This window comes from Aspergillus luchuensis, chromosome 5 (genome assembly GCF_016861625.1).
Source record: "Aspergillus luchuensis IFO 4308 DNA, chromosome 5, nearly complete sequence".
NCBI classification, from domain to species: domain Eukaryota; kingdom Fungi; phylum Ascomycota; class Eurotiomycetes; order Eurotiales; family Aspergillaceae; genus Aspergillus; species Aspergillus luchuensis.
Genome location: NC_054853.1, coordinates 4,638,534 through 4,662,047, shown reverse-complemented (window position 1 = coordinate 4,662,047; position 23,514 = coordinate 4,638,534). Strand labels below are relative to the sequence as shown.

Below are 23,514 nucleotides of genomic sequence, written 5' to 3'. Positions count from 1 at the left end.
TTGCAACATCATCATCGTCGCCGCCGGCCCGCTCACCGCGATGGTCAACAGGAGTTAACACAGTTTCTTTGGCAGTGATCTGCGGCTGGGATTGTCCCCGTGCCAATTGCTCCTTCAGTGCCGCGATCTGGTCTTCCAGCGTTCGTACGTAGTTGAGGTCCACTCTGTGCCTAAGGCAGGTGGCAGTTAGCACGATGTACGTAGATCAGGATGGATACCAACTTGATTCGCTTCTCTGTATTATACCCGCAGGGGGTGTTTCGGGCGAGACAGGAAGAACAGGCTGGACGCAGACCATCGCACTATGTGGGTTTGTTATCTACCTTACTCCCTTTTGGGATGCACATGTACGTGGAGATTCACCTTGCGCTTCCGCTTCCGACAGGTCTCGCAGGCGGTAGAGATACGAGGGGAGGGGTCCATTTGCGTGCATCTAGGTTGCTAGTGACTGGGTTGGGATAAGTGCAGCAGTAGGTACTAATAGCTCTTATCAAGGCCAGGAGAGCTGATAAGAGGCCATCCCTATCACATAAGCTCAGAGCAGAACTGATAAGACGTCTACGCCGTATACATGTCTCAATCCTCTTATTTACCAAGGAAAGGGCATGGACATGAAAATTCTGGACTAAATCTTGAAAACATATTCTCACACCCCTCCTTTAGTCTTGAGCCCGCGAAAACCGCTTAAAGAAAGACTGCTTCTTCGGAGCCGGTCTCCGTCTATCCAACTCTTGCCGCAGCTCCTTGAATTCCCGCCTATTACCGCTTGTTTTCCCTTCAAGTCATCAAGACCAAATATAATCTCCACGTACGTTCGATCATCGTTGAAAGGTCTCTGCAATAGTCCCGCAACGGGGATGAGTGTCTCCCCGATGTCCGCCGCTCGTTTTTCTAGGCTCTTTCGGATAATGCATGTTAATTGGCAGGCTTTATCAAAGTCTTCCTGGGCACCTGTAACAGAAGCTGCTTCTTCAAAGATCCACAGATCCTGGGGAAGCAAACTTTGCAGGATCTTCCCGACTGTGGGTACTTAAGCTGCAGCATAAGGGGAAATGGTCCTGAGACGAGATGTGATTTGGCAATTCAGCGATAGCTTCAGATGCAACGGGGAGCCGCCCGCGTCTGGCATCATAGAGACAGTCCGCATGGAGAGTTGTGCTCGGCAACGGTTTTGGACAGCCCTCAGAATGCGTGCTTTCGGGAATAGTGGCGTGATAGCTGGGAGTTGGCGACTGAAACACGGTATGACGATCTCATTGATTGTATCATCAGGCTTGGGAATCCCAAGAGATGCTAAGAGTGGGTCCAGAAGTGACTGGAATGGTCCAAAGACTTTCATGTCTGACTTCGGAACGCAGAGGAATGATAGTTCGGGTTCTAGTAGATAAGGGATATCATCGGGCATGATGGGATCTAGGGGTGACTGGGCAAGGCAGGCTCGGTGTAACTTCGATAAGGTTAACTTCAAGTCTAAGGCGAGTAGGTAGGGCAAGGTGGGGGAAATGTTGTTGTAGTACCGGATGTGTAGGATGTCCAGATACGACTGATTGCTCCCAATCACATAGTGAAGACTTAAGATGTAGGATTGGCAGAGTACTAGCCATATCCAACCATTTCTCTGTCTCAGCATTAGTTCTTATCTTTGAATCGTTTAGGTTGAACATAGTTGTTGGTTCACCTTGATTGTTTGCTGAATTCCGTACCTCCTTTACAAGCGTCTCTACCGCGTGTTCTTCATCTTGGCGAGAACGCCAGCGGCAGATAACGCGACAAATCACACCAGGGTCAAGCTCCTCTGATACCTCGCCGTTGAGGTTCCGGCTTAGCACAGGCTCCAGGAGATCGTCCGCCCGCACAAACCCAAGAACCCTGCCACCATCTGTTTCGGTATATGCGTCAGCTCGCATACCGCACATGATCCAAGCGTCTTCATCACTGGCTATGGCTCCTCCGGGACTGCGTAAGCACAACAACAGACTGGTGCTGTTACATGACTCAAGGGTTGCGCAGGCTATCCCATCGTTTATCGCACTGGCAAGTACTCGTTTAGTTGTCTCAAAGAGCGCTCGTCGCCGATTGGGCGATATGGAGTTTCCTAGTAGGGGTCTTGTCATGCTAAGATGTCTCAAGGTTTGCCGATCATTATGGGGGCATGTAGTTGAGTCTCTCGATCCATCCTTTCCCACTGTATCTGGTCCTATTCCAACGGTCTGCAACAGCATGATGATAGCCACGGGGGTCTGAGAGATAATTGAACTGATCGCGATACACATTCGCCATTCCAAAGGTGTGGTCCACATAGTAACCATATGTAGGGCTTGAATCCTCAGTCTTAGCCGAAAGTCTGTGACATCTATATATTCCCTAAGCGGAAATGAGTTCCAGTAAGGCTGAGACAGCTTGTGGCTTCCGTGGAGAGATATCGCCACGGAAGAGGCCGAAATGCAACGTCACTCGGGAATCCTACTGTTTCAGATAAGGACCTTTATTGGACCAGATCCAGCTAGAAACGTTAAAAGAAAAGTGGAATTGTCATGGCAACTGGGTATGTGGAACAGTCGTGTTATCTCATATCCCATGAGGCTTGCGCACATTGCTGCATACTTTAAGCATAAGAGCAGTAGAAAGGTATGGCGGAGTGATATCCACGCCATGAGTTAGTATATAAATCACGTCTAGTCCTCGGTGACAAGACCAAAAGGGAGGACTCAAGCTTGATAATATAATTGCGAAAAGTTACATCACGTCCAACCAATGGCCAGTTTCTCGTGAGTTTTCCCTGGGTGTCTATATTTTCCGACATACTGATGAGCCTTTTTCTGTTCCGCAAGGGATGAAGGTTATGACTGTTCAGCATATGCTGCACATCGCCCTTCCCCTCCTCAGGCTCTGTACGACACCGTTTTAGCCTACCATCAGTCTTCCCACGAACTATGTGTCGACCTGGGCACTGGCCACCCATTTCAAATCTGTTATTGGAGTTGATTCCTCCGAGGGCATGCTAAAGCAAGCTGCAAGAGCTCAGAAATCGGACGTCAGCAATATCCAATATCACCAGTCCAATGCAGAGTCTCTCCCCTTCATTGCATCGAAGACGGTTGATCTGGTGATCGCCTGTCAAGCAGCACATTGGTTCGACCCTGAACCGCTCTGGAAAGAGATGACACGAATAGTCCGTCCTGGGGGTACTGTTGTTTTCTGGAACTGGGGCCACTACGTCGTAATGGGACGCCCGCAGGTTAATCGGGCCCTTCAAAAGTTCTTTTTTGAGGATCTGGTACCGTACTGGCCTCAACCAGGGATATCAGTGTTCAACAATGAATGGATGTATCCCGTTGAATGCCGGGACTTTGCTAACTGGACCGACCTTACAAGGTTGGTGAGTATTCCTGCCGATGATGATGCGCCTGGCGTGTTGGAGACGCCAGGAGCTATAAAAATGCGTGCATCACAGACCCTTGGTAGTCTGGAGACCCTGATACGGACATTGAGTATGGTCCATGAATGGCGCAAGGCACATCCTGAAGCTTTATCAGTAAAAGAGGGCGGATGTGGCGACTGCGTGGACACTCTCATGCGAGATATGATCGAGGGCGACGAAAAATGGCGCGCCTTTGTTACGTCGGGGGGCAATTGGCGGGACATCGAGGTAGATCTCGAGATGCGCAGCATTCTGCTAATGGCTCGAAGGAAACAGTCCCTGTCGTACTGCGCAGATCCGCATGAACGCCAGCCATGACAGCATTCGTTCACCTTTCGATTGAACCTATGCAGGTTGGACCTATCTAAAGCGTGTGCGTTCTGAAGGATACTAGAGATCGCCTTGGGGGAATAATCGAGAATGGAGGTCGAAAGTTTTGGTGAAAGTATGTAGGAGAAGATGATGGAGCGGCCCGCTGCTGCTGCTTAGCAGGTCAGGTGCTGCACGTGGTTTTTCTTCTTCGCGGATTGTTACCATTTCTATTCTTTAAGTTGCCTTGGGATATCTGTCACCCATAGTATTATGTTAATCTTGGATTTTCCTGTCAACATTATAGAATTCATTATCATAATATGCGAGAGAAGAGAAAGCGACACCTTCGAGATCATGATTATTACATTTCAGTCCTGGCTCGACAAACAGTCTGCAGTTCTGACCGAGTTGACGATAGTCTATGAGCTATTTCTCATTAATCTTTTCTTTTCTTTTATCTTCTTTCTTCTTTCTCTTGAAAGTCTGAGGGTTGGCTGGCTGGCACCATAAGATCTATCTAAAGGATGATCTGCAAGTCGATGCAGCTATTACTAGATAGATTAGTTGGATTTTATGACGCCATGACGATCCACGAAAGTTAATATCATGGGGTCTCCGCATGTTATTATTGTTGCTATATTAAGCATACTAGGATGGGGAATGCGTCAGAGATCGACCGTCGTATTTATGATTTGTATGAAGCATGGAGCTGCATGAACATACGGCAGGCACGTAGCACAAGCATTACACGGGTGAAAGTGGAATGTAGCCATGTGATCATCTGGTCAGATTGCATTCACATGCATATAAATATATATTATTGGAAGAAGATATGAGAATATTTATAGAGAAAGTAGGCAGAAGTGTAAAAAGTTGACTGGTCGGTGAATGTAAATGGCATGAACGTCCTGACATTCAAGGAAGAGCTTCCCGACCAGAAAAAGAAAAGAAAAGAAAAATCCCAAATCAATAAGAGCTATCTAGCAATATGTCTGAAAGTAGGATGGGGTATGCTGTGGTTCATCTGCCGTCTATATGCATAATTCGTGATCATCAATGCAAGGGGGTTCGTAACCAAGCATGGGTTATCGTCATTGATCGGCATGTGCGCATTCAAGTTCGTGGGTGGTGTGCGTCTGCCACTCGTCATTTTCCGTTTCCACATCCGAAGAGACAGATGAACTGGGGCTGGAGTGGTAGAGTGTGGTACTGGCGCTGGACAGCGGAGGGTCGGAGGACGGGGTCTCCGTTTCGGACTCGTGCGGTATCGTTTCAGGCTGGGACACGGATGATGTTGAACCCGTCTCATCCTGGACGGGATGAAGCAGTTTGTCACGATTCTCTAACGGTCCCAGGGTCCATCGCCATTCACAGCGACGTTTAGCTCGCTTCCTGCGCGGCGTTTGTGGTGTCAGGCTGCCTGGGTTGCTGGGTCCCGCGATTCCGTCCATCAAGGCCACTGCCCGGACTTGCCTCTCGGCATTGGAATGTTTGCGCTTCTTCCGCTTAATGGGAGACGATGTCTTCTTCCCTAAGCCGGCCTCGGGCTCATCTTCGGAAGTGCTGGAATCCGACGGACACCCGCTGGCGTTTGAATCCGAGTCCTCATCCGATGAGGTCACCTCTGGTTGCTGAGGTTGAGGTTGAGGTTGAGGTTGGAGTGCAGGCTCAGGTTCATCGTGTAGATCAGAATGGCGTGCCGTGTAGTGCACGGTCTGAATTTCCTCTTCCAAGGGATTGCGATAGCTGACTTGCTTCTTCGCGGGAAAGAAGACGCGGCGCGCGCTCGGTCCATTCGGCCCGGTAGTGGCCACCGATCCAGCCCGTCGGCGGCAGGTCGGCTCGAGCGGCGAGTTTCGCAGAATACTCTTCACCCCCAGTGGGAGTTGGTATGGGTTGTGTGTGGTAAATGGGGAGGATGGTTTGCTGAAGCGTTGGTTGGATGGGTATTTGGATGACGGAGAGGCGGTGGCAGACGAAGGGCCGGTGACCTCGTAGGCATTTTTGAAGGTATTACGGACGGTAGGAGATGCCGTTCCGGCTGCGAGAGAGAGGGACAGTCCCGTTGAGGATGTGCCAAAGGTTCGGGGAAGAGAGGAAGTTTGGAGAGTCAGCTTCGGTCGGGATGATATCGTAGTTTGTTGCGTAGCACTGGCGGATGAGGAGGATGAAGAGGAGGAGGAGGTGGTGGTGGTCGCAGTCGAAGCCAGACTGCAGACCATGTTGGAGGAAGAAGACGAAGGGTGGGATGCTTGCGGGGTCATGGGGGTTGCGAGCATGGCGAAGGCCCCCAAACACAACGGCGGAGGGAGCAGTAGAAGAAGAAGAAGAGGGAGGAAGAGAGGAAGGAGAGGAGGATAAAACGAAATGAGATCAGAAAGCGAGGAGGTCTTTGGGGGAGGTGCAACAGTAAGGCCCCGCACCAAGAAGCAGCAAAGACGAAGCAGAAGCAGTAGCGCCTTGCCAACAGCACCGGAGTGTGATTCAAGATGCAGAAGTGCAACAACCGGCTCCAAGCGCGTTAAATCCAGGAACGATAAGGTTCTGAAATAAGACCAGGTGGGATCCCAAGCACTGGAACCAAGCAGACAAGAGACGTGGGCGCTTGTACGAGGGTCGCCTTATTTTAGAATGATCTGCGACTCATGGTTTGCTGGAATGTTTGAAGAAATGACTGTTGGAACCAGAGAATAAGCCAGAGGATAGGCAGAAGAAGATCGATTAAAGTCAGTCCAAGAGGAAACTGGGTTAAATGAAAATGAAAATGAAAATATCTTTTAGCCGCGGGGGAGGGAAATTAAAGAAATTAAGAAATTAAGAGATTATTGTTAATCAAAAGTGCTAAATTTACGAGTCTTCGCCATCCTATCATCCAACCATCCAACCATCCAAGCCGGGCTGGATGGAGTCGCTGGACTCCATCGTACCCTCAGCATCTCCATTCAGGCATGTCTTCACAGTCTCAGTGCTTCTCTGCTGAACCACCGACCGGCTAGTCGCTCTCCATCTAATTATAACCCAACTATTGACGCCGCCGCCGACGGGCCCCAGTTTTCCGATGATCGAGAATGGCCGATCCTTCCAACGGCTCCATTCCATCTGCCATCTTCTGGCCATCGACGCCCGGGCGAGACACGCGGCCGATCCATTCCTCTCCGCCATGTCTCTGCTAGAAATCTGCCTAGTGTTGACTCACATCCACCATGAGTGTATGTTTTGATTCATTTCCACGTTGGAGTATTGCTGGTTGTCGTTCCCGGGCACGAGTTGCGAGACGTTATTTATAGCAATTGAACTGGAGCAGGAAAAAGGGAAAAGGTGCGCGTCACAGTGCCGCCCTTACGTAAGGCAGTTGCATCTGGCACGGACCAATCAAAACTGCAGCTGACGCGGTGTTCTAAAAATGGGACAGTCCCTGCACGAGTGACTGTGGGGAAATGACACCACTTTGGGTTAGTGTCATGGGTCACGCACCTACTGAGTCAGCCAGGGTCCAACCAACCAGAAAGTCTGAATGGGCTTTACCCCAGCCACCCAGCGACTGAAGCGTGACCACTGCACCAGCCACATCCCAGCCGCAGGTTTGTTGCCCAATCAGCTGGATGCCTCAATTCGCACTAAACAGAATGTTGCATCGCACTATCTATCCTATCTATGGATCTATCTCGGTTGACTATCGAATCTCTTCTCACTACTTGATGACAGGTGCGGACGGACAAATTCCCTTTTTGAGCTCCCATTTCCAGCCCTCTGCATTCCGGTAATATTATCCACCGGAGGTTTTCGCAACATCCTTTTCGCCTCCCTACTACGGATACAGTAGGGACTCAGGACAAGGTAGCAGACGGAATACAACTCTCCGTTGAGGTCTGCCTGGAATCCGATCCCCACTGGCTCTCTCTCAGTCGATGCTACATAGTACAGTAGTTCATGGCTGTGTTACCATCCAGAGACGACCGCCGAATCATCCTCCACTTTGTCAGTCACGCTACCCATATCTATAGTGATCTATACTGCACTCAAATAAAAATAACGTTTTCAAAACCCTGCGGGAAACGTGACTCCATTCGGCCGTTAGCTAACTGCCTCTTTGCAATCCCCACAGGATTATGATTGTTTCTACGCCTCGGTCTTTGAGGTGGAGCAGCCGGTGCTGAAATCCCTGCCGTTGGCCGTCCAGCAGAAACAGATCGTAGTCACCTGTAATTATGAGGCCCGCCGGCGCGGGTTGCGCAAGCTCCAGTTGATCAAAGAGGCCAAACAGATCTGCCCGGACGTCGTCATTGTCTTAGGTGAAGATCTGTCTAGATTTCGCGATGCATCCAAGGATCTATTCCTCTACATTAGGTCCTTCGTTTGGGGGGAGAAGGTCGAAAGACTCGGGTTTGATGAGGTATGTATTGCTAGTTTCGGCTCTGCTGCAAACTTGATTTCATTGTCAGGACTGTCCGTTGAGGTGGTTCTCCACGGGTTCCTGGGCTGCAGTGAGCTTCTTCGCGATCCCATCTAATACCCGCCTGCAGTTGTTCTTGGATGTCACCGAGATGATCAACTACAATGTCGATCTGTTAAATCGCTATGATCTGGAACATTCATTCTTTCATCTGGACCGGCACGAACCCACCGTGGGTTTCACTTATGATGCCACCCGATTATGTGGCTCCACTTACCCAGCTGATCCGAATACGATCGCTGCCGCTGCGCCCTCGACGACTGCGACAGCTGACGAAGACGCATCAGCCTGGCTTTACACTCGACTGCTGGTGGCCTCGCACCTCGCAGGCTACCTTCGCGGTCAACTGGAGCAGCAGAAAGGGTACACTGCCACAGTGGGGATCTCTACGTCCAAGCTTCTCGCCAAGCTCGCAGGCAGCACTCATAAACCGAACAACCAGACTACGCTGCTTCCCCCGTATACTACTACACCGACGCTTGCTGCGCCCAGTAATGTGCTGAATTTTCTCGATGCGCACGAAATCAGGAAGATCCCTGGGATCGGCTCCAAACTGACGCGGAAACTCTGTCACTATCTTGCTGATGAAGGCGCTCACTCAGTCCCAGCGGTGACCGCCGACGACACCGCTGACTCTGTCAAGGTGACTGTGAGAGACATCCGGTTGTTGCCTGGCATGGGCCCGTCCCTGCTCAGTCGGATCTTAGGGGGTCCAGGGGCACCCCGAGATATCGGGGTGCGGATCTGGGGACTGCTGCATGGCGTAGACAATACCGAGGTCGTCCAGGCAGGAGATTTGCCCACGCAGATAAGCATCGAAGATTCCTACGGTCGCCTGGACAGTTTCGACAGCGTCCGTAAAGAGCTAGTCTCGCTCACAGGGAGCTTACTTCGTCGGATGCGGACGGATCTGACAGAGAAGGATATGGAGACTGACGGTACAGCAGCAAACCAAGTTGCAGTGTCTAAAGTCCGATGGCTCGCGCATCCACGGACCCTGCGGCTGTCCACCCGGCCCCGATCTGCCACCGACAATGCGCAAGCTTACCATGGGGGGAGAATTTCTCGGTCAGCGCCGCTGCCCGGCTATGTCTTTCATCTTGATGAGAGTGTAGAGGCGCTGGCTGAACGGTTGGTACAAGATCAGCTACTGTCCATGTTTCGCAAGCTTCATCCGGAGAGATCTGGGTGGAACCTGCGGTTAATGAATGTCGCAGTGACGAATCTGGTAGAGGCAGCTGGAGAACGGAAGCAAAGCAGTGGACGCGATATTGGTAAGATGTTTCAGAGCCAAGGGTCGCGGCGCATCGATGCCTTGGCCATTTCTGAGCCAGTGCCTGTCTCTACGGGTAACAGCGGTACGATGATTCACCTTCAGGAACCCCTTCATCGTGGAGACAGTGCAGCCGTGACCGAGAACGACGTGGAGGAAGCTGCATGGGAAGAGAGCGATGGAGAAGATGGTATGGCTTGTGTAGCATGTGGCGTCTGCGGCGCCATGATTCCGCATTTCGCCCGAGAGGCGCACGAAGCATTTCATTTGGTTCCCGACTGAGCGTGAGTTGGGGTTACTGGGCGCTAAACTGCGGGGGAATGATGACACTATGGTTGAAGAGTATTGACCACAGGAATGAGTGGTTATTGCTCTTGAGTTATAGTAAGACAACAAAATAATGAGCGATGATCCGTAAGCGCCGGGAGGCTTGGCGGGTGTCCGCGACAACCAAAAGCGGAGAAGCGATGAATCGACCATCAAATGGTTTGTTGTTGTTGTTGATTCGGGGTCCAATTGCAATCCCTGAACCGGACCCTGTCAATCCCTCTCCTCAGGTCCCTCGCTACTATCCTCCGCTTTTTCCACCCCCTCCACTTTATTTTCCCATCCATCGTCTTCCATTCTCTCAATCCAATTCACTTTCGTTGAATTAGACTCGCTCCTGGTTGCCCTCTGGACCAACGTGTATTTGTTTACTGCTTGGAGGGAGATTCTCGCCATTCATTCCAGATTTCCGCCCGCCCGCCAAGGCGGCTGCGCCTCCAGCCAAGCCAAACCTCCTTGGTTCGCCAACTGGAAGAATCCCTTTCACTCCCCCGTCAAGTGAGTCTCACTGCTCACTCCGGTTGTTGCGCGCGCGCTCTTCCTCTCTCTCTCTCTGTCCCCTCTCCACACCTCCAGTATACATCCTCTAAAGGTGTGAGAGACTGCGACGATCCGGGGAAGAATAAACCTCCTTCAGTGCAGCTTAATCTCCGGCGTGATCCGTCATACATGCCCGGTTCCCGAGCCAAGATCTCGACCGGGTCCATTCAGCCGTGAAAGGGAACTCATTCGTTTCCACTTTTCGTCGCTGCCTGATGCTGTGGATCGAAGGGCTCTGTTAACCCTGACTTCCCGGATCTCTCGCTGTGGTTTTGATGCCAGCACCCTCGTTCAGCGCAAACCTTCAACCTCTCCCATCGGCTGTCTTCACTCGCTGACAGCCATGCGGTTTCTTACTTATTCCCTGCCCTTCATTGCAAGTGCTATATCACTCTTTGGGGCCAGTGTGCAAGGTGAGTTCGGCGATATCCGGCGCATGGATCTGTCCTAACTTGAATGAATGCAGCTCGATCACAAGCTCCAAGTGCCATCCGTCATGTGTCGACGCTTGACCAGCCCACCATCAAGACGCCCTCGCAGCGGGTCGATCACCTTGACCACTTTGACATCACTTTCGATATCCATGACACGCACCAGCGGATCAAGCTGGAGCTAGAACCCAACCACGACATCCTGGCAGAAGACGCATCCGTACAGTACCTCGACGCCGACGGGAACGTGCGACGCCACGAGCCCATTGCCCGACATGAGCACAAGGTCTTCAAGGGGAGGAGTCTACTCGGGCGAGGAAAAGGCATGTGGGATCCGGTCGGATGGGCGCGGATCTACTTGAAGCAGGATGGTTCGGAGCCACTGTTTGAGGGAGTCTTCAGTGTCGACGGCGACAACCATCACGTTCAGCTGAAATCGGCATACATGGAGAAGAAACGCCCCGTGGATGTCGACCTTCCTGACTCAGCGAAGGATTATATGATCTTCTACCGGGATTCGGATATGGTGCGTCTACATACGGAATTGAAGCGGTCGTCGCTCGGATCAACCTCGTGTCAAGCCGATCAGCTCGGCTTCAACACCAACCCCAACCACCCTGTGCTACAACCGTACGTCCAGGCGGAAACGGATGCGTGGGGAGCGATGTCGTTGAACTCTTTGTTTGGACTCAACAAGCGCCAGTCTGATATCGGAAGTGTGTCCGGTAATGCTGGTGGTGTCAATCTGGCATCGACCATCGGCGATACTTCGGGCTGTCCGAGCACGAAACAGGTGGCTCTGATTGGCGTTGCAACGGACTGCTCCTTTACCGGCTCATTTAACAACGAGACGGCCGCCAAGGAATGGGTCATCAGTACCGTCAACAGCGCGTCCAATGTCTACGAAAAGTCCTTTAACATTACGATTGGGCTGCGGAATTTGACTATTACCGACAGCTCATGCCCTGACAACCCGCCCGCGGCCACGGCATGGAACATGCCCTGCTCCAGCGGAAATCTCACCTCCCGACTGGATCTGTTCTCCAAGTGGCGCGGTGAGCAATCGGACGACAATGCTTATTGGACTTTGATGAGCGATTGCGCAACGGGCAATGAGGTCGGATTGTCCTGGCTGGGCCAACTCTGTAATAGCGATGCTTCTTCGGATGGCTCCAGTACGGTCAGTGGAACTAACGTTGTCGTTCGGTCTTCCGGCTCGGATTGGCAAATCTTTGCTCATGAATCTGGCCACACCTTCGGCGCCGTCCACGACTGCGACTCTCAGACCTGTGCGCAGGATCTTGAAGCCTCGTCTCAATGCTGTCCGTTGACCTCAAGCACCTGCGATGCCAACGCAAAATACATTATGAACCCCACAACTGGCACAGACATCACCTCGTTTTCGCAATGCACTATCGGAAATATTTGCGCAGCCCTGGGCCGCAACAGCGTCAAGTCCAGTTGTCTCTCCGCCAACCGCGACGTCACCACCTACACTGGCAGCCAGTGCGGCAACGGAATTGTCGAGTCCGGCGAAGATTGTGACTGTGGCGGGGAAGATGGTTGCGGCGACAACAACTGCTGCGACGCGAAGACATGCAAATTCAAGTCGGGAGCTGTGTGTGATGACTCCAACGACAGCTGCTGTTCAAGCTGCCAATTCTCCTCAGCCGGGACAGTATGTCGCGCCAGTCGCGGCGACTGCGACGTTGCAGAGACTTGCAGCGGCAACTCTAGCACTTGTCCCACCGACTCGTTCAAGAAGGACGGCACCAGCTGCGGCAGCAGTGGCTCGGGACTCGCCTGCGCCAGTGGCCAATGCACCAGCCGAGACTACCAGTGCCGCAGCGTGATGGGCAGTCTCCTCCACAGCAATGACACCTACGCATGTTCCTCCTTCAGTTCCTCCTGTGAACTGGTCTGCACCTCCCCGAAGATCGGCACGTGCTACAGCGTCAACCAAAACTTCCTCGACGGCACACCCTGCGGCAGTGGCGGCTACTGCAGCAACGGCGACTGCAAGGGCCAGAATGTCGAATCTTGGATCAAAAACCACAAGGGCATCGTCATTGGTGTCGCCTGCGCCGTAGGCGCCCTCATCCTTTTAGCCCTGATGACCTGCATCGTGAACCGCTGTCGTCAAGCCCGCGCCCCCAAACCCGTCCCGCGTCCAGTGCCCTACGGACCCTGGCCCGGCGCTAGACCTCCCCCGCCGCCGCCCATGAACCAGTGGCCGGCGCGAGGTTATCAAGGATTAGGGAACGAGCCGCCGCCACCCTATCCAGGTGTAGCTGGCCAGCCGCAATATATGTCTCCCCAGGGGCGGTACGCTTGATTGACGGGGGTTTTCGTGCGATTTAGTATGCATTATGATCCTTGCAGCCACTAGCATTGCATTTTGTGACGATTGATTGATTGACTAATTGACCTTAACATTCTTTGTCTTGGAGTGGAGGCGTGTTTTAGAGTTTTGGCTTGGTGCTGAATTGTTGTTCTTTTCTAAATGGGGTCTGGGTGTTTCTTCTAAACTTACAATCAATGGATACAGTGCCCGGGGTTGGTTCACGTCTTGCTCAATCAATCTTTCGCTTTTTTTGTTCGTTTACCTTCTCTCCCTTTCTTGCCCATATTAGACGGGCCGTGGTATGTATGATCGGGGGTCTGATGTATGTATTCTTGCCGTGTATAATGAACTCTTCGAACTATATATTACTTAGTAAGTTCCGTCTTGTAGGTATCATAGTAAGTAACAGTGACCATAGCATGGTAGTAGGCAGGAAGGGAATCGATATAGATAATCCTATTTTCATTGTATAGTCAAAATCCCAAATCAATTGGCGCCAGTCCATGCAGAGTACGAGTGGTAAATAATTAGACGTCAACAAGAAAACACACACACACCAAGGACATCAACTCAGCCAGGTAAACAAGGAGACCATCCATCTCCCATCCACCCATAAAACTGGGAAATTCCACCCAATCCACATACATATCCAATGATGGAAAAACTAAAGAAAGAGAGGTATAAAAAAAAGGAAAATAATAATCACTGCCAACAAATCCCGACGAACGCCTCGCGCGTAACACCCCCAACACCCTCCAAATCAAACTCCTCAATCATAGCCCTCAACTCCTCCTCTTCGAGACCCGTCTCACCCAATTCCCTGGCCACGCGCCTCAAGTCCTCCAGATCAATGTATCCCTTCCCGCCTTCGTCGAACAGTTCGAACGCGCGCAGGATCTCGTCGCGCGGATCCCGCTCCAGTATCTTCAGCGCCGTGACGGCCTGAAAGGCCGATAGTGGCATGAGCAGATTACTCGGGTGTTGGGGGTTCGTAGTTGCTGCCGCGCGGTTCTGTTGTTGCTGGGGTGGGGGAGGGTTGCCGGCGTTCTGTTGCTGTTGTTGTTGGACTTGGGGACGCGGGACGCCGTAGGTGGTTAGGAGGGAGATGAGCTCTTGTTTGGGGAGGGTGAAGCCTAGTGCACGGAAGGCGACGCGGAGTTCGTGGTAGTCGAGGTGGCGGTCGCGGTCGAGGTCGAAGAGGGTGAACTGTTTATTTTTATTATCTCGTTAATCATGTGTTTGTTCCTTTTAGGATGCAGTGTATGTATGCATGTGTTTGCTATTTGACGGGGGTGACTTGGTGAGAGGGGGGTAATTACAGCTTCGTTGATCTCTTCGCGTTGCTCCTCTGTCAATCGATTCAAGGGATTCGTGTCTTGTTGGGGTTGTGAATGCATGGGTGGTTGCGGTGGTGCTTGCGATGGACCTGGTGCCTGTTGGCTGGCTTTGGGGTCGGCGAAGTCGCCGGCCGTGGGAGCGCCGGGCGCGCCGGCGAGACTGCGGTGTCGCGAGAAGGAGGAGGCGCTGAAGGGGAGGGCGTTGGCGTTGATGGATCGGTCGGGGAGTTTTCCGGAGGCGTAGGAGCGCGTGCCGAAGGGTTGTGAGGAAGCCATTGTGTTTGGTTGTTGGTGGTGTGGTTTAGGTCGGTGAGAGGGCACCCCGACCGCGGTCGGTCGGTGGGGGGTGGAGGGTGGGAGTCAATGGAGGGGCGTTGTTGGTGCAAGGAGTTGGAAGAGTGGGATTGGATTTGCGATGGGTAAAATGACAGGTTGTAAGGGGGTGGTGGTGCAGTGGGTAAACAATCTGGAGACTTTGGGCGATGAGATGAAGAGCTGGAGGAGGAAGAGGAGAGAAAGATGGAGGTGGAGACGCGATGGAGACGCGAGGCGGCGGTTTGATTGGCGGCGGAGACTAACCTGGAACACGTTTGGTTTGAACATCCTACTTTGTACTTGTTTCTTGGTAGACTAGAAGTCTAAATTGTAGGAAATTATGGTCTGTCATAATGATTTTCGTTTCTTCTACCACGGTCTACTGTTCTAGGTAGAAAAGTATCTGTGAGGCTGTTCCTTAGATGTAACTCTGGTATCTGCTGGCCTCCATGGTTACTCATACTCCTATCCATTCGCCCAATGTGCACTTCCCTGTGCCTGGACAGGAAAAAGCTATTTCTGAAAACCCCTGCATGGATATTGATGGAATCCGTCTGACCATGCAGACGGACTTACGTCCCAGAGCTGGCATCGGCAATCTCCCAACGCTCGAGGCGATCGAGGTGGTCTTGTGTAAGCATATTGATGCCATAAGGCACAGGCTGGCTATGCGTGGCCTTGTGTAATGACTGAGGGCGGGTCAATGGTACTGGCAGGTTTATACTGCCTCATTGACAGCGACATGATAGTCTACCTCATAAGATCTGGGTCCACCTGATGCCCTAGATCGTGATCCTCCAAAAACTTCCGTCCCAAAATCTGCTCCGGAAGATAATCCTGGACAACCTCCCCATCGACATAGTTAGGATTATACTTGTATTCCTTGCCGTATCCGAGCTCCTTCATCAACCGAGTCGGCGCATTGCGCAGATGGATGGGAACCGGTAACCCAGCAACGCCGGGCTCTGCTAGCGCAGCAAATGCATTGTTCAGGGCGCGGTACGACCGCGTGCTCTTCTTTGAGAGTGCCATGGCAACCGTCGCATGTGCCAGATTGATCCGTGCCTCCGGTAGGCCGATCTTTTCCACGGCCGAGTGGGTCGAGATGGCTAGCGTGAGCATGCTGTTGTCAGCAAGCCCAATGTCTTCCGACGCAACGACGATGAGACGTCGAGCGATATAGAGCGGGTCTTCCCCGGACTGGATCATGCGGGCAAGATAGTATAGCGCCGCATCCGGATCGCTCCCACGGATAGACTTGTGAAAGGCGGAAATGGTATCGTAGTGTTGATCCCCAGCCCGGTCATAAACAAGAGTTTTCGTCAGTGATCGCTTGATTTCATCCTTGTTTATTCCAGGCCGCTTCGACAGATCCATAGCGAGCTCCAGAAGATTGAGGGACGTCCGCGCGTCCCCATCGGCGAACTTGGCCAAGTAATCAATCAATTCCTCATCGACCAGTTCCGAAGGCGAATAGTTCGGTCCTTCCAGGCGTAGTGCCCGATGAAGGATCGATCTGATATCTTCGTCTGTAAGTTTAGACAGAGTAAATGTCCGACACCGGGACAGCAGAGCGCTCTGCACCTTGAAGGAGGGGTTCTCTGTGGTGGCACCAATGAGGGTAACCTGCCCACTTTCTACGGGCCCCAGAAAAACGTCTTGCTGGGACTTGGAGAATCGATGAATCTCGTCACAGAAGATGATGGTTTTTCGTCCCGTCAGGCTGAGCTCACTTTTCGCTTCGGAGAAGATCTTCTTGCATTCGGCAACCCCGGTACTGGTGCTGTTGATCTCGACAAAGCGACTACCAACCATCGAAGCAATCACGCGAGCAATGGTTGTTTTCCCTGTTCCTGGACCACCCCAAAGGACCATGCTGGGAACCCGATCTTGCTCGATCAGCCCCCGAAGCACCCCGTTTGGCCCTACAAGCTCCTGCCCACAGACATCGTCAAGAGTCCGGGGACGCATGCGTTCCGGTAACGGTGCAGCCTTTTGCAAGGCGCTAACCTTGGGTTTCTTTGGCTCACTCGCCGGTTGGCTAGGCCCAGATCTCTCGTATACTTCTGACGAATTGGCATCGTGCGGTGTCGCCCGTTTGCCGTTGCCGTTGCGTAAGGGGGAAGACGTCACATTTTGATCTCGCTGTCCATTTGCCTGAGCTGACTGAGCCGAAGCTTTCTTCGCAGAGGCTGGCTGGAAGAAGCTGGGAACCGCAGCTTTCTGGGTGGCGGGAGTCTCGCCCGAGCTGGACGGCTCTTCGATAAAGTTCTGGCAGTCGGAGTCAATATGGTCGTTAATCTTCAGGGAGGAGACGGATTGGCTGCAAATGGGACAAGACACCATGATGGCGGATAGTCATTAGAATGGTAACAAAAATGCTGCCAGCAAGCTGGGTGCAGAGCAGCTCCCAGTGGCGGCCATGGGAAATCGAGCTATCAAATCACTTCCTGATTAAATGGTGAAACGCGTTTCCGACGCGCGCGATAAGCCGGCTGACTAAGAATAGTGGGAGTCGGTTGTGCCTGGATGCCTGAGGAACTGAATGCGTCACTTCCGATGCTCGGTCTGATTTACAACCAAACCAGAACACCAGTCAATAGCAAAAAAGCTTTCATTCATACTGCATCAATTGATTCGTCGACAGTCTCTAATAACGTCTAGTTGACACTCGCGCACTCCATACCAAGGTCCGTTCCGAACTCACCGTTATCGCGCCCATCGGAGCTCATCTCTGTCTACTATTGTCACTGTCACTGCCATTGCTGTACTTGAGGTAGGGATGCACATGCCGAGGATGGCGGACAGTCAATTAATCCCCTTTGGTCCTCCAAGCACTAAATCTTCTATATGACAGTGAACTCGTGTCGAGACAGTCTGCAGTCAACACTTGTGGAACGGTATCTTATCAGCGCTGTCCGACCCAGCAAAGCACGCAATTATAGTTGGCGGCCGCCAAAGCGAGTCCCGCTCTTGTCTCCCCCGGATCTGATCTGACTCTCTCTTCGCTACTTTTCGAGCCACTCTTCTCTTCCCTTCTCTCCTCCCTCCCCGCTCTCCTCCAATTCCTCGGCCCAGCTGCCTCTATGTTCTCTGGCCACCGCGCTGCTATTTTCTCTACCAGAGCCATCAAGTTTCAGCCCTCACCGGCCGTTTTTCTGCGCCCCTCATCGACTCCCACACTACCCCGCCAGTCTCTCTTCCGAGCGATGTCGGCCACCACGGCTCGTCCCGACCCTTTCAAACCGGCCGCCAGAGTCGCTGGCCAGAGACAGGATGTCTGGTGCGATGCGCGCAAACTCTCACCTCCCTGCCTCTCATTGTCTGACCGGATCGCAGGTCCATTGTCAATGAGGCCGCCGCTGCCTCCCCCGTCCAGCCCATCGTGAACATGGGACAGGGTTTCTTGTGAGTTTTAAACCGCCGAACCAGGATGACTGGAGTTTCTGACCATGTTTCTACTCGCGCAGTGGCTATAACCCTCCCAAGTTCGCCCTGGATGCCGCCAAGGAGGCCCTTGACCGTGTCGACTGCAACCAATACTCCCCCACCAAGGTACAACCGGACTGCGACATACCCATACCGGAACATTTGCTCACCTTCGATTAGGGACGCCCGCGTCTGAAGAAAGCTATCGCCGATGCCTACTCGCCTTCCTTTGGCCGGGCTCTCAACCCGGACACCGAGGTTACCATCACCACGGGTGCAAATGAAGGTGGGACATACTGGGTTGTGTGCGCGACTGGTAGCTGACGGACTGAACAAGGTATGCTGAGTGCCTTCATGGGATTCATCGAGCCCGGCGACGAGGTGATCATCTTCGAGCCCTTCTTCGACCAGTGAGTCACCTGTATTCCTGCCATGCGAACCCGTCTGACGGCCCCAAAGGTACATTAGCAACATCGAGATGCCCGGTGGAAAGATCCGCTACGTTCCTCTTCACCCTCCCAAGGATGGCGCGACGAGGACTTCCCCCGCCTCCGAGTGGACGATAGACTTTGAGGAGTTGGAGAACACCATCAACGACAAGACGAAGATGATTGTAAGCATGCCTTACTTCCTCATTTAAATTGCCATAACTAACCATCTCTTTAGGTCCTGAACTCTCCGTAAGTAGCGTGACAAACGACATGTCAAGCAGCAAACTGACCAAGCATAGTCACAACCCCGTTGGCAAGGTCTTCTCGCGCGCTGAGCTGGAGCGCATCGGAGAGATTTGCGTGAAGCACAACCTGATCATCCTTTCCGACGAAGTCTACGACCGCCTCTACTACGTTCCTTTCACCAGAATCGCTACCCTGTCTCCCGAGCTCTACGAGCGCACTCTCACCGTCGGCTCTGCAGGCAAGGCCTTTTACGCCACTGGCTGGCGAGTAGGATACCTCATCGGCCCCGAGCACTTGATCAAGTACGTGGCCGGCGCGCACACCCGCATCTGCTACAGCAGTGTGTCTCCCCTCCAGGAGGCTGCCGCCGTTGCCTTCGAGCAGGCGGACAAGGTCGGTTTCTGGGACGAGAGCCGGGCTGAGATGAAGAAGAAGATGGAGCGTTTCTGCGAAGTCTTTGACGAACTCAAGATCCCCGTGAGTACCCCATCGCCGACATCTTCTATGGCCTGAACTAACCCTAGCTCGCAGTACTCGGACCCCGAGGGAGGCTACTTCGTTCTTGCCAATATGTCTTCCGTGAAGCTTCCTGAGGACTACCCATTCCCTCCTCACGTCGCCAGCCGTCCTCGTGACTTCAAGCTGTGCTGGTTCCTGATCCACGAAGTCGGTGTGGCAGCCATCCCTCCCACCGAGTTCTACACCGACGCCAATGCGCACATCGCCGAGGACTATCTCCGCTTCGCTGTCTGCAAGAACGACGACGTGTTGGAGACGGCCAAGGAGAGGCTGCGCGGTCTGAAGAAGTATATCGCATGAGCGTTTCAACATGTTTGATTAATGTGACAGGCTAGCATAGAGCGGGAATCTGATATTGCCTTCAACGGCTGGTTCAACACTACCCACTATATAGGAAGAATAGAGGACCTCAAAAGGGCTGGTTGGCACAGAATTCAATTTCATCATTTATCTTTTGTATCTTCACATTACACATTCTTCTCTCTTTACTCATGCCACATCTAGCACAACTAAATGGTCGTATCTCAGGCATATTACACAACGATATCCACCTCACAGACTCATGACCACCCGAGCCCCCTTCTCTCCTCGTCTTTGCCTCGAATACAGTGCTCCAGAGCAACAGACCCAAGCAGACAACCGAAAGAAAGAAAATCAGACAGAAAGACAGGTAGGACAGACGCAACGCAACGACCAGCATCGCGTCAGCATCCCGTCCTACTCATCCTCCCATCATCATCATCTACCCTCGCAACCCATCCATCCTCGGGCCAACATCTCCCCCAGACTCCCCTCACATCTCATCCCCCTCATTAAACCCCTCGATTTCCATGTCTCCCGTACCCGCCCCATCCCACCCATCCCCTCTCCTAAAAACCCGCCTATCCTCGTCCGCCACCTCCTCATACCCCTCCCCCTTCATACGCTTCATCGCATCCCCAACAGTCGGGTGCGTCGTCCTGGCGGCCCTCAGAATCCAATACGTGGACTCCAACGCCTCAATCACCCGACTATACCCTCTGCCACCAATGGATCCCAGCAACCGACGATACTCACTCCGACACACTGGATCGTGGCAATTGCGGCGGTTTCGTCCATCCCAGTCGGTTTCGCACGCATGGCGGGCGCCGGTGATGCGTTCCTGGATGGTGACGTTGAACTCTTGCAAGAATTGGTAGCGCAGGGAGGGTTCAATGTGATTTGGGGCATTGGAGAGACGCAGTTTGTCCCGGATGAGACGGTAGAGGTAATCTGTTAGGTCGGGGAGTTCGATAGTCACTGTTTATTTGGGGTTAGTTAGTGAGTGTTTTGCGGGATGGTTGGGAAAGGTGAGAGATCTTACTGAACAGACAAGCCGCGAGAACACGACGGAAACGATCTTTCTCTGCGGGGTCATCGAACTTCACCACGTACATAACTCTATTAGAGCAACGGATTGCGGTCTTATCACCTGGTAGTCCGGCGGTCACGAAATCGAGCCAGTCCGTGAAAATGAAGTAGTCGCCTTCTCTGAAGTTCATGTTGAAGTGGACTGCTTGGCGATGACGCTCTGGCATGTCGTAGTGATGCACGCAGGGGATCATTGGGGGACCGACGCGCACTCGGCGGGGAATTGAGGTCTCGCGACATGGGTGTTGAAATACCATCTGACCGCAGTAGAGCCAGTGAGGCTTGATGTCCTCGAGTAGGTGGTCTCTACTGCAGTAGCGTACTTCGGAGTAGGGCCCGCATCGCGGACAGATCACTGTTGCTCCGTCCCAGAGGTTGCAGCGTTTTTCGCAATGGGCTTTGGCACACGGGAAGCCGTGGCTGTCGAGCTGCCAGAAGAAGCCTTCGGGTTTCTGGGCGGAGAGGGTGCCCTGGGCATTGGTGATGGCCTCGTTGGGGGTCGAGAGGGAGTGGGAATGGGTGCTGCTTGGGGGTGTGGGTGGGAGGGGGTGGGCGTGGTGAAGACTAGTGGCGTGGCGATGACTGGCTACTTTGGACGAGGAGGGCTCAGAAGATGGCTCGGTTGTCTGGGGGCTTGTTTGCAGCGTTGTGTTGCTCCAGCCAGTGGATGCTGTGGACACGGGGGTGGAGGTTGAATTGTCGATTGAGCTGGGACCTGCGGTTTCTGGGTCCGTTTGACTGAGTGGTTTGTGGGAGTTCAGGTTACCTGTTGCTGTAGCTTCACTGGAGAATTCTGGGATAGGAGACAGTATTGCATTGCTGGAGTGTGCTTCACAATTGCTATCCTGTCTGGGGGAAGACTCGTCTGATACTTTAGAGAACGCTGCCATGGTTGCCTGGAGGGAGTCAGATGGATTATTGAGCAGAGCACGTTTTCCAGAAAGAACCGTGGCATATGAAGGAGTGATCACAGTTCTTCTCGCCCTGTCCACTGGTTGGGGACCACGCTGAGTATTTATGTCCCCCGAGGTATCGTTGCCTGTGACTGCGTTCACTCGCTGGATCCGCTGCTTGCCTTTGATGTCCAACTTGCTCAGTGACTCGATCAGAGTTCGCTTCTTGTCACTGTCCACTGTGCATCCCTGGGACACATTGTTGTCTGGGGTGGGTTTCTCTTTACTTGCAACAACGCTAGAGTACAAGCCTTTGGCTGACATACGACCAAAGTGTGACAGGTCCTCTATATCCTTTGAATGAGACGAAGCATCACTCGGAGTATTCGAATCCGCGATAGGCTTACTGTTCAATTCAGAGCCCTGGCTCCCAGACGTCTCACTTCCGGAATCACCTAGCAGGAGTTTTTTCTTCTTGTTGTACTTATCCTTCTTTTTCTTATTTCTTCTGGCCCTTGCCTCCCCGGGAGGTTCCATCACCACAATCCGGGGAATTGAAACAGCACGTTGGTTGTCGCCAGCAAGACCCTCCTGGGGAACTTTCGGGGTAGATGAGCGACTGATAGTCCGCGCACGTATGAGGTTTATGGCGTCAGATCGCGTGTTGCTATCTTCGTTCTCACCCTTCGCTTCCCCTTCTTCTCCTGCTTCAAGTGGACTCGTCAGTATATCTTTCTGCATGGTGTATGTGGGAATGGGAAAGGATAGATGCGTTCAGGCTTTGCTCACCTGAACGGATACTATCCAAGTTTTGTGGGTGCATGTTTGTGTTCATCGTGGTGTTTGGGAATGTATCTGTACCTGTTGTTCCCGTGACCAGAATAAGCGAGATGGAGTGAATACGCTCACTTTCTCGACTGCTCTGTTGGGGCTGTTTGCTCTATCAGGCTGCGGAGGCGGTCTGCGTTGTGCAAATTCATTCAATGACAGTTCTTTGAAGTGTTGGTGATTACCCAGAGAGGGATTTCACAGCATCAGTTTACCTCTTTTACTGGAGCTCCTGGCTGGCAGGTCTGGCATATTGCATGCAGTGCACTTTGATGCCAGATTTACATTCCCTTTCTGGGAAAAAATTCAGATCGTGAAGGAGGATGCAAGATGAGCAGAATGGGAAGATCGTTGTGAGAGTGCACCCAGACTCTGTCTGCCAGGCTACTCTACGTGACCGTGGTGCGTGCCTTGACAATGAATACTGACGCCTTTTAAGTAACTACATAACTGATAGGGGAAGGCAACTACAGAGTTCGATCCCACAGAAGCATCTGAGGTGAATCTGCTTGCTCCGTACTGAATAAATGGTTATAAAAATCCTTGTCTTTCCAACTGGAGACTTGCGGTAGCTGCCCAGTCTGGCCTGCAATATACCACTGCCTCAGAAGAATATACTACCACTAAGCGGAAAGTACCGGAATACTCAGCACACTTGTTTATGTTTGATGCGCAATATATTGTTCATTGCCTCAGACATCGGAAAGAACATCTGGGAGACGCACAGTCCAGGAGGGTAAACATTGTGGACTGGGCAGATGTCACTCTGGCTGGCAGGTAAATCTGCTTAACCTCATATGATCTATCTACTCAGAAACAGTACTGCCTACAGCAAGCTTTCTTGTAGTGACTCGTCTCATTGCAGGAGCTAATGGGAATGCTAGCAGAGAAGGCATGGCGGGTATATGAGACACTCCTGATTCAGATGCGCCAGTGCATGTTCATTTATTTTTACTGTCTCTTACGCCATATTCCCAGAACTGTAAATCCAGCAGTGTCATTCAATGTCAAGATGTTTAAACGGCT

The 23,514-nt window shown here is 52.4% G+C and overlaps 9 protein-coding genes across 9 annotated transcripts; 4 read left to right on the top strand and 5 right to left on the bottom strand.

The window, feature by feature from the left end:
* Positions 1–1,030: 1,030 nt before the first annotated feature.
* On the bottom strand, positions 1,031–2,309 carry AKAW2_51524S (uncharacterized protein; the record flags this gene model as incomplete). Its single annotated transcript, XM_041691463.1, has 3 exons — positions 1,031–1,447; positions 1,518–1,618; positions 1,679–2,309. 3 exons carry the CDS (start codon positions 2,307–2,309, stop codon positions 1,031–1,033), a joined length of 1,149 nt encoding a protein of 382 aa, XP_041544945.1.
* Positions 2,310–2,998: 689 nt separating this feature from the next.
* AKAW2_51523A (class I SAM-dependent methyltransferase) lies at positions 2,999–3,739 on the top strand (the record flags this gene model as incomplete). The annotated part of the gene is made up of 1 exon (XM_041691462.1): positions 2,999–3,739. The coding sequence occupies one exon, from the start codon at positions 2,999–3,001 to the stop codon at positions 3,737–3,739; it is 741 nt and encodes a 246-aa protein (XP_041544944.1).
* Positions 3,740–4,824: 1,085 nt separating this feature from the next.
* AKAW2_51522S (uncharacterized protein) lies at positions 4,825–6,012 on the bottom strand (the record flags this gene model as incomplete). The annotated part of the gene is made up of 1 exon (XM_041691461.1): positions 4,825–6,012. The coding sequence occupies one exon, from the start codon at positions 6,010–6,012 to the stop codon at positions 4,825–4,827; it is 1,188 nt and encodes a 395-aa protein (XP_041544943.1).
* A 1,651-nt stretch (positions 6,013–7,663) lies between these two features.
* On the top strand, positions 7,664–9,741 carry AKAW2_51521A (putative DNA polymerase iota; the record flags this gene model as incomplete). The annotated part of the gene is made up of 3 exons (XM_041691460.1): positions 7,664–7,711; positions 7,839–8,126; positions 8,257–9,741. The coding sequence occupies 3 exons, from the start codon at positions 7,664–7,666 to the stop codon at positions 9,739–9,741; spliced, it is 1,821 nt and encodes a 606-aa protein (XP_041544942.1).
* A 928-nt stretch (positions 9,742–10,669) lies between these two features.
* admB (ADAM family of metalloprotease ADM-B) lies at positions 10,670–13,092 on the top strand (the record flags this gene model as incomplete). The annotated part of the gene is made up of 2 exons (XM_041691459.1): positions 10,670–10,739; positions 10,793–13,092. 2 exons carry the CDS (start codon positions 10,670–10,672, stop codon positions 13,090–13,092), a joined length of 2,370 nt encoding a protein of 789 aa, XP_041544941.1.
* Positions 13,093–13,803: 711 nt separating this feature from the next.
* Positions 13,804–14,714, bottom strand: cdc31 (putative cell division control protein Cdc31; the record flags this gene model as incomplete). Its single annotated transcript, XM_041691458.1, has 2 exons — positions 13,804–14,307; positions 14,421–14,714. The coding sequence occupies 2 exons, from the start codon at positions 14,712–14,714 to the stop codon at positions 13,804–13,806; spliced, it is 798 nt and encodes a 265-aa protein (XP_041544940.1).
* A 789-nt stretch (positions 14,715–15,503) lies between these two features.
* Positions 15,504–17,099, bottom strand: AKAW2_51518S (ssDNA-dependent ATPase MGS1; the record flags this gene model as incomplete). The annotated part of the gene is made up of 1 exon (XM_041691456.1): positions 15,504–17,099. One exon carries the CDS (start codon positions 17,097–17,099, stop codon positions 15,504–15,506), a length of 1,596 nt encoding a protein of 531 aa, XP_041544939.1.
* Positions 17,100–17,839: 740 nt separating this feature from the next.
* On the top strand, positions 17,840–19,678 carry AKAW2_51517A (kynurenine--oxoglutarate transaminase; the record flags this gene model as incomplete). The annotated part of the gene is made up of 9 exons (XM_041691455.1): positions 17,840–18,036; positions 18,093–18,161; positions 18,224–18,308; positions 18,363–18,468; positions 18,520–18,592; positions 18,642–18,795; positions 18,849–18,862; positions 18,913–19,336; positions 19,391–19,678. 9 exons carry the CDS (start codon positions 17,840–17,842, stop codon positions 19,676–19,678), a joined length of 1,410 nt encoding a protein of 469 aa, XP_041544938.1.
* Positions 19,679–20,171: 493 nt separating this feature from the next.
* AKAW2_51516S (uncharacterized protein) lies at positions 20,172–22,401 on the bottom strand (the record flags this gene model as incomplete). Its single annotated transcript, XM_041691454.1, has 2 exons — positions 20,172–20,656; positions 20,721–22,401. The coding sequence occupies 2 exons, from the start codon at positions 22,399–22,401 to the stop codon at positions 20,172–20,174; spliced, it is 2,166 nt and encodes a 721-aa protein (XP_041544937.1).
* Between the last annotated feature and the right edge of the window lie 1,113 nt (positions 22,402–23,514).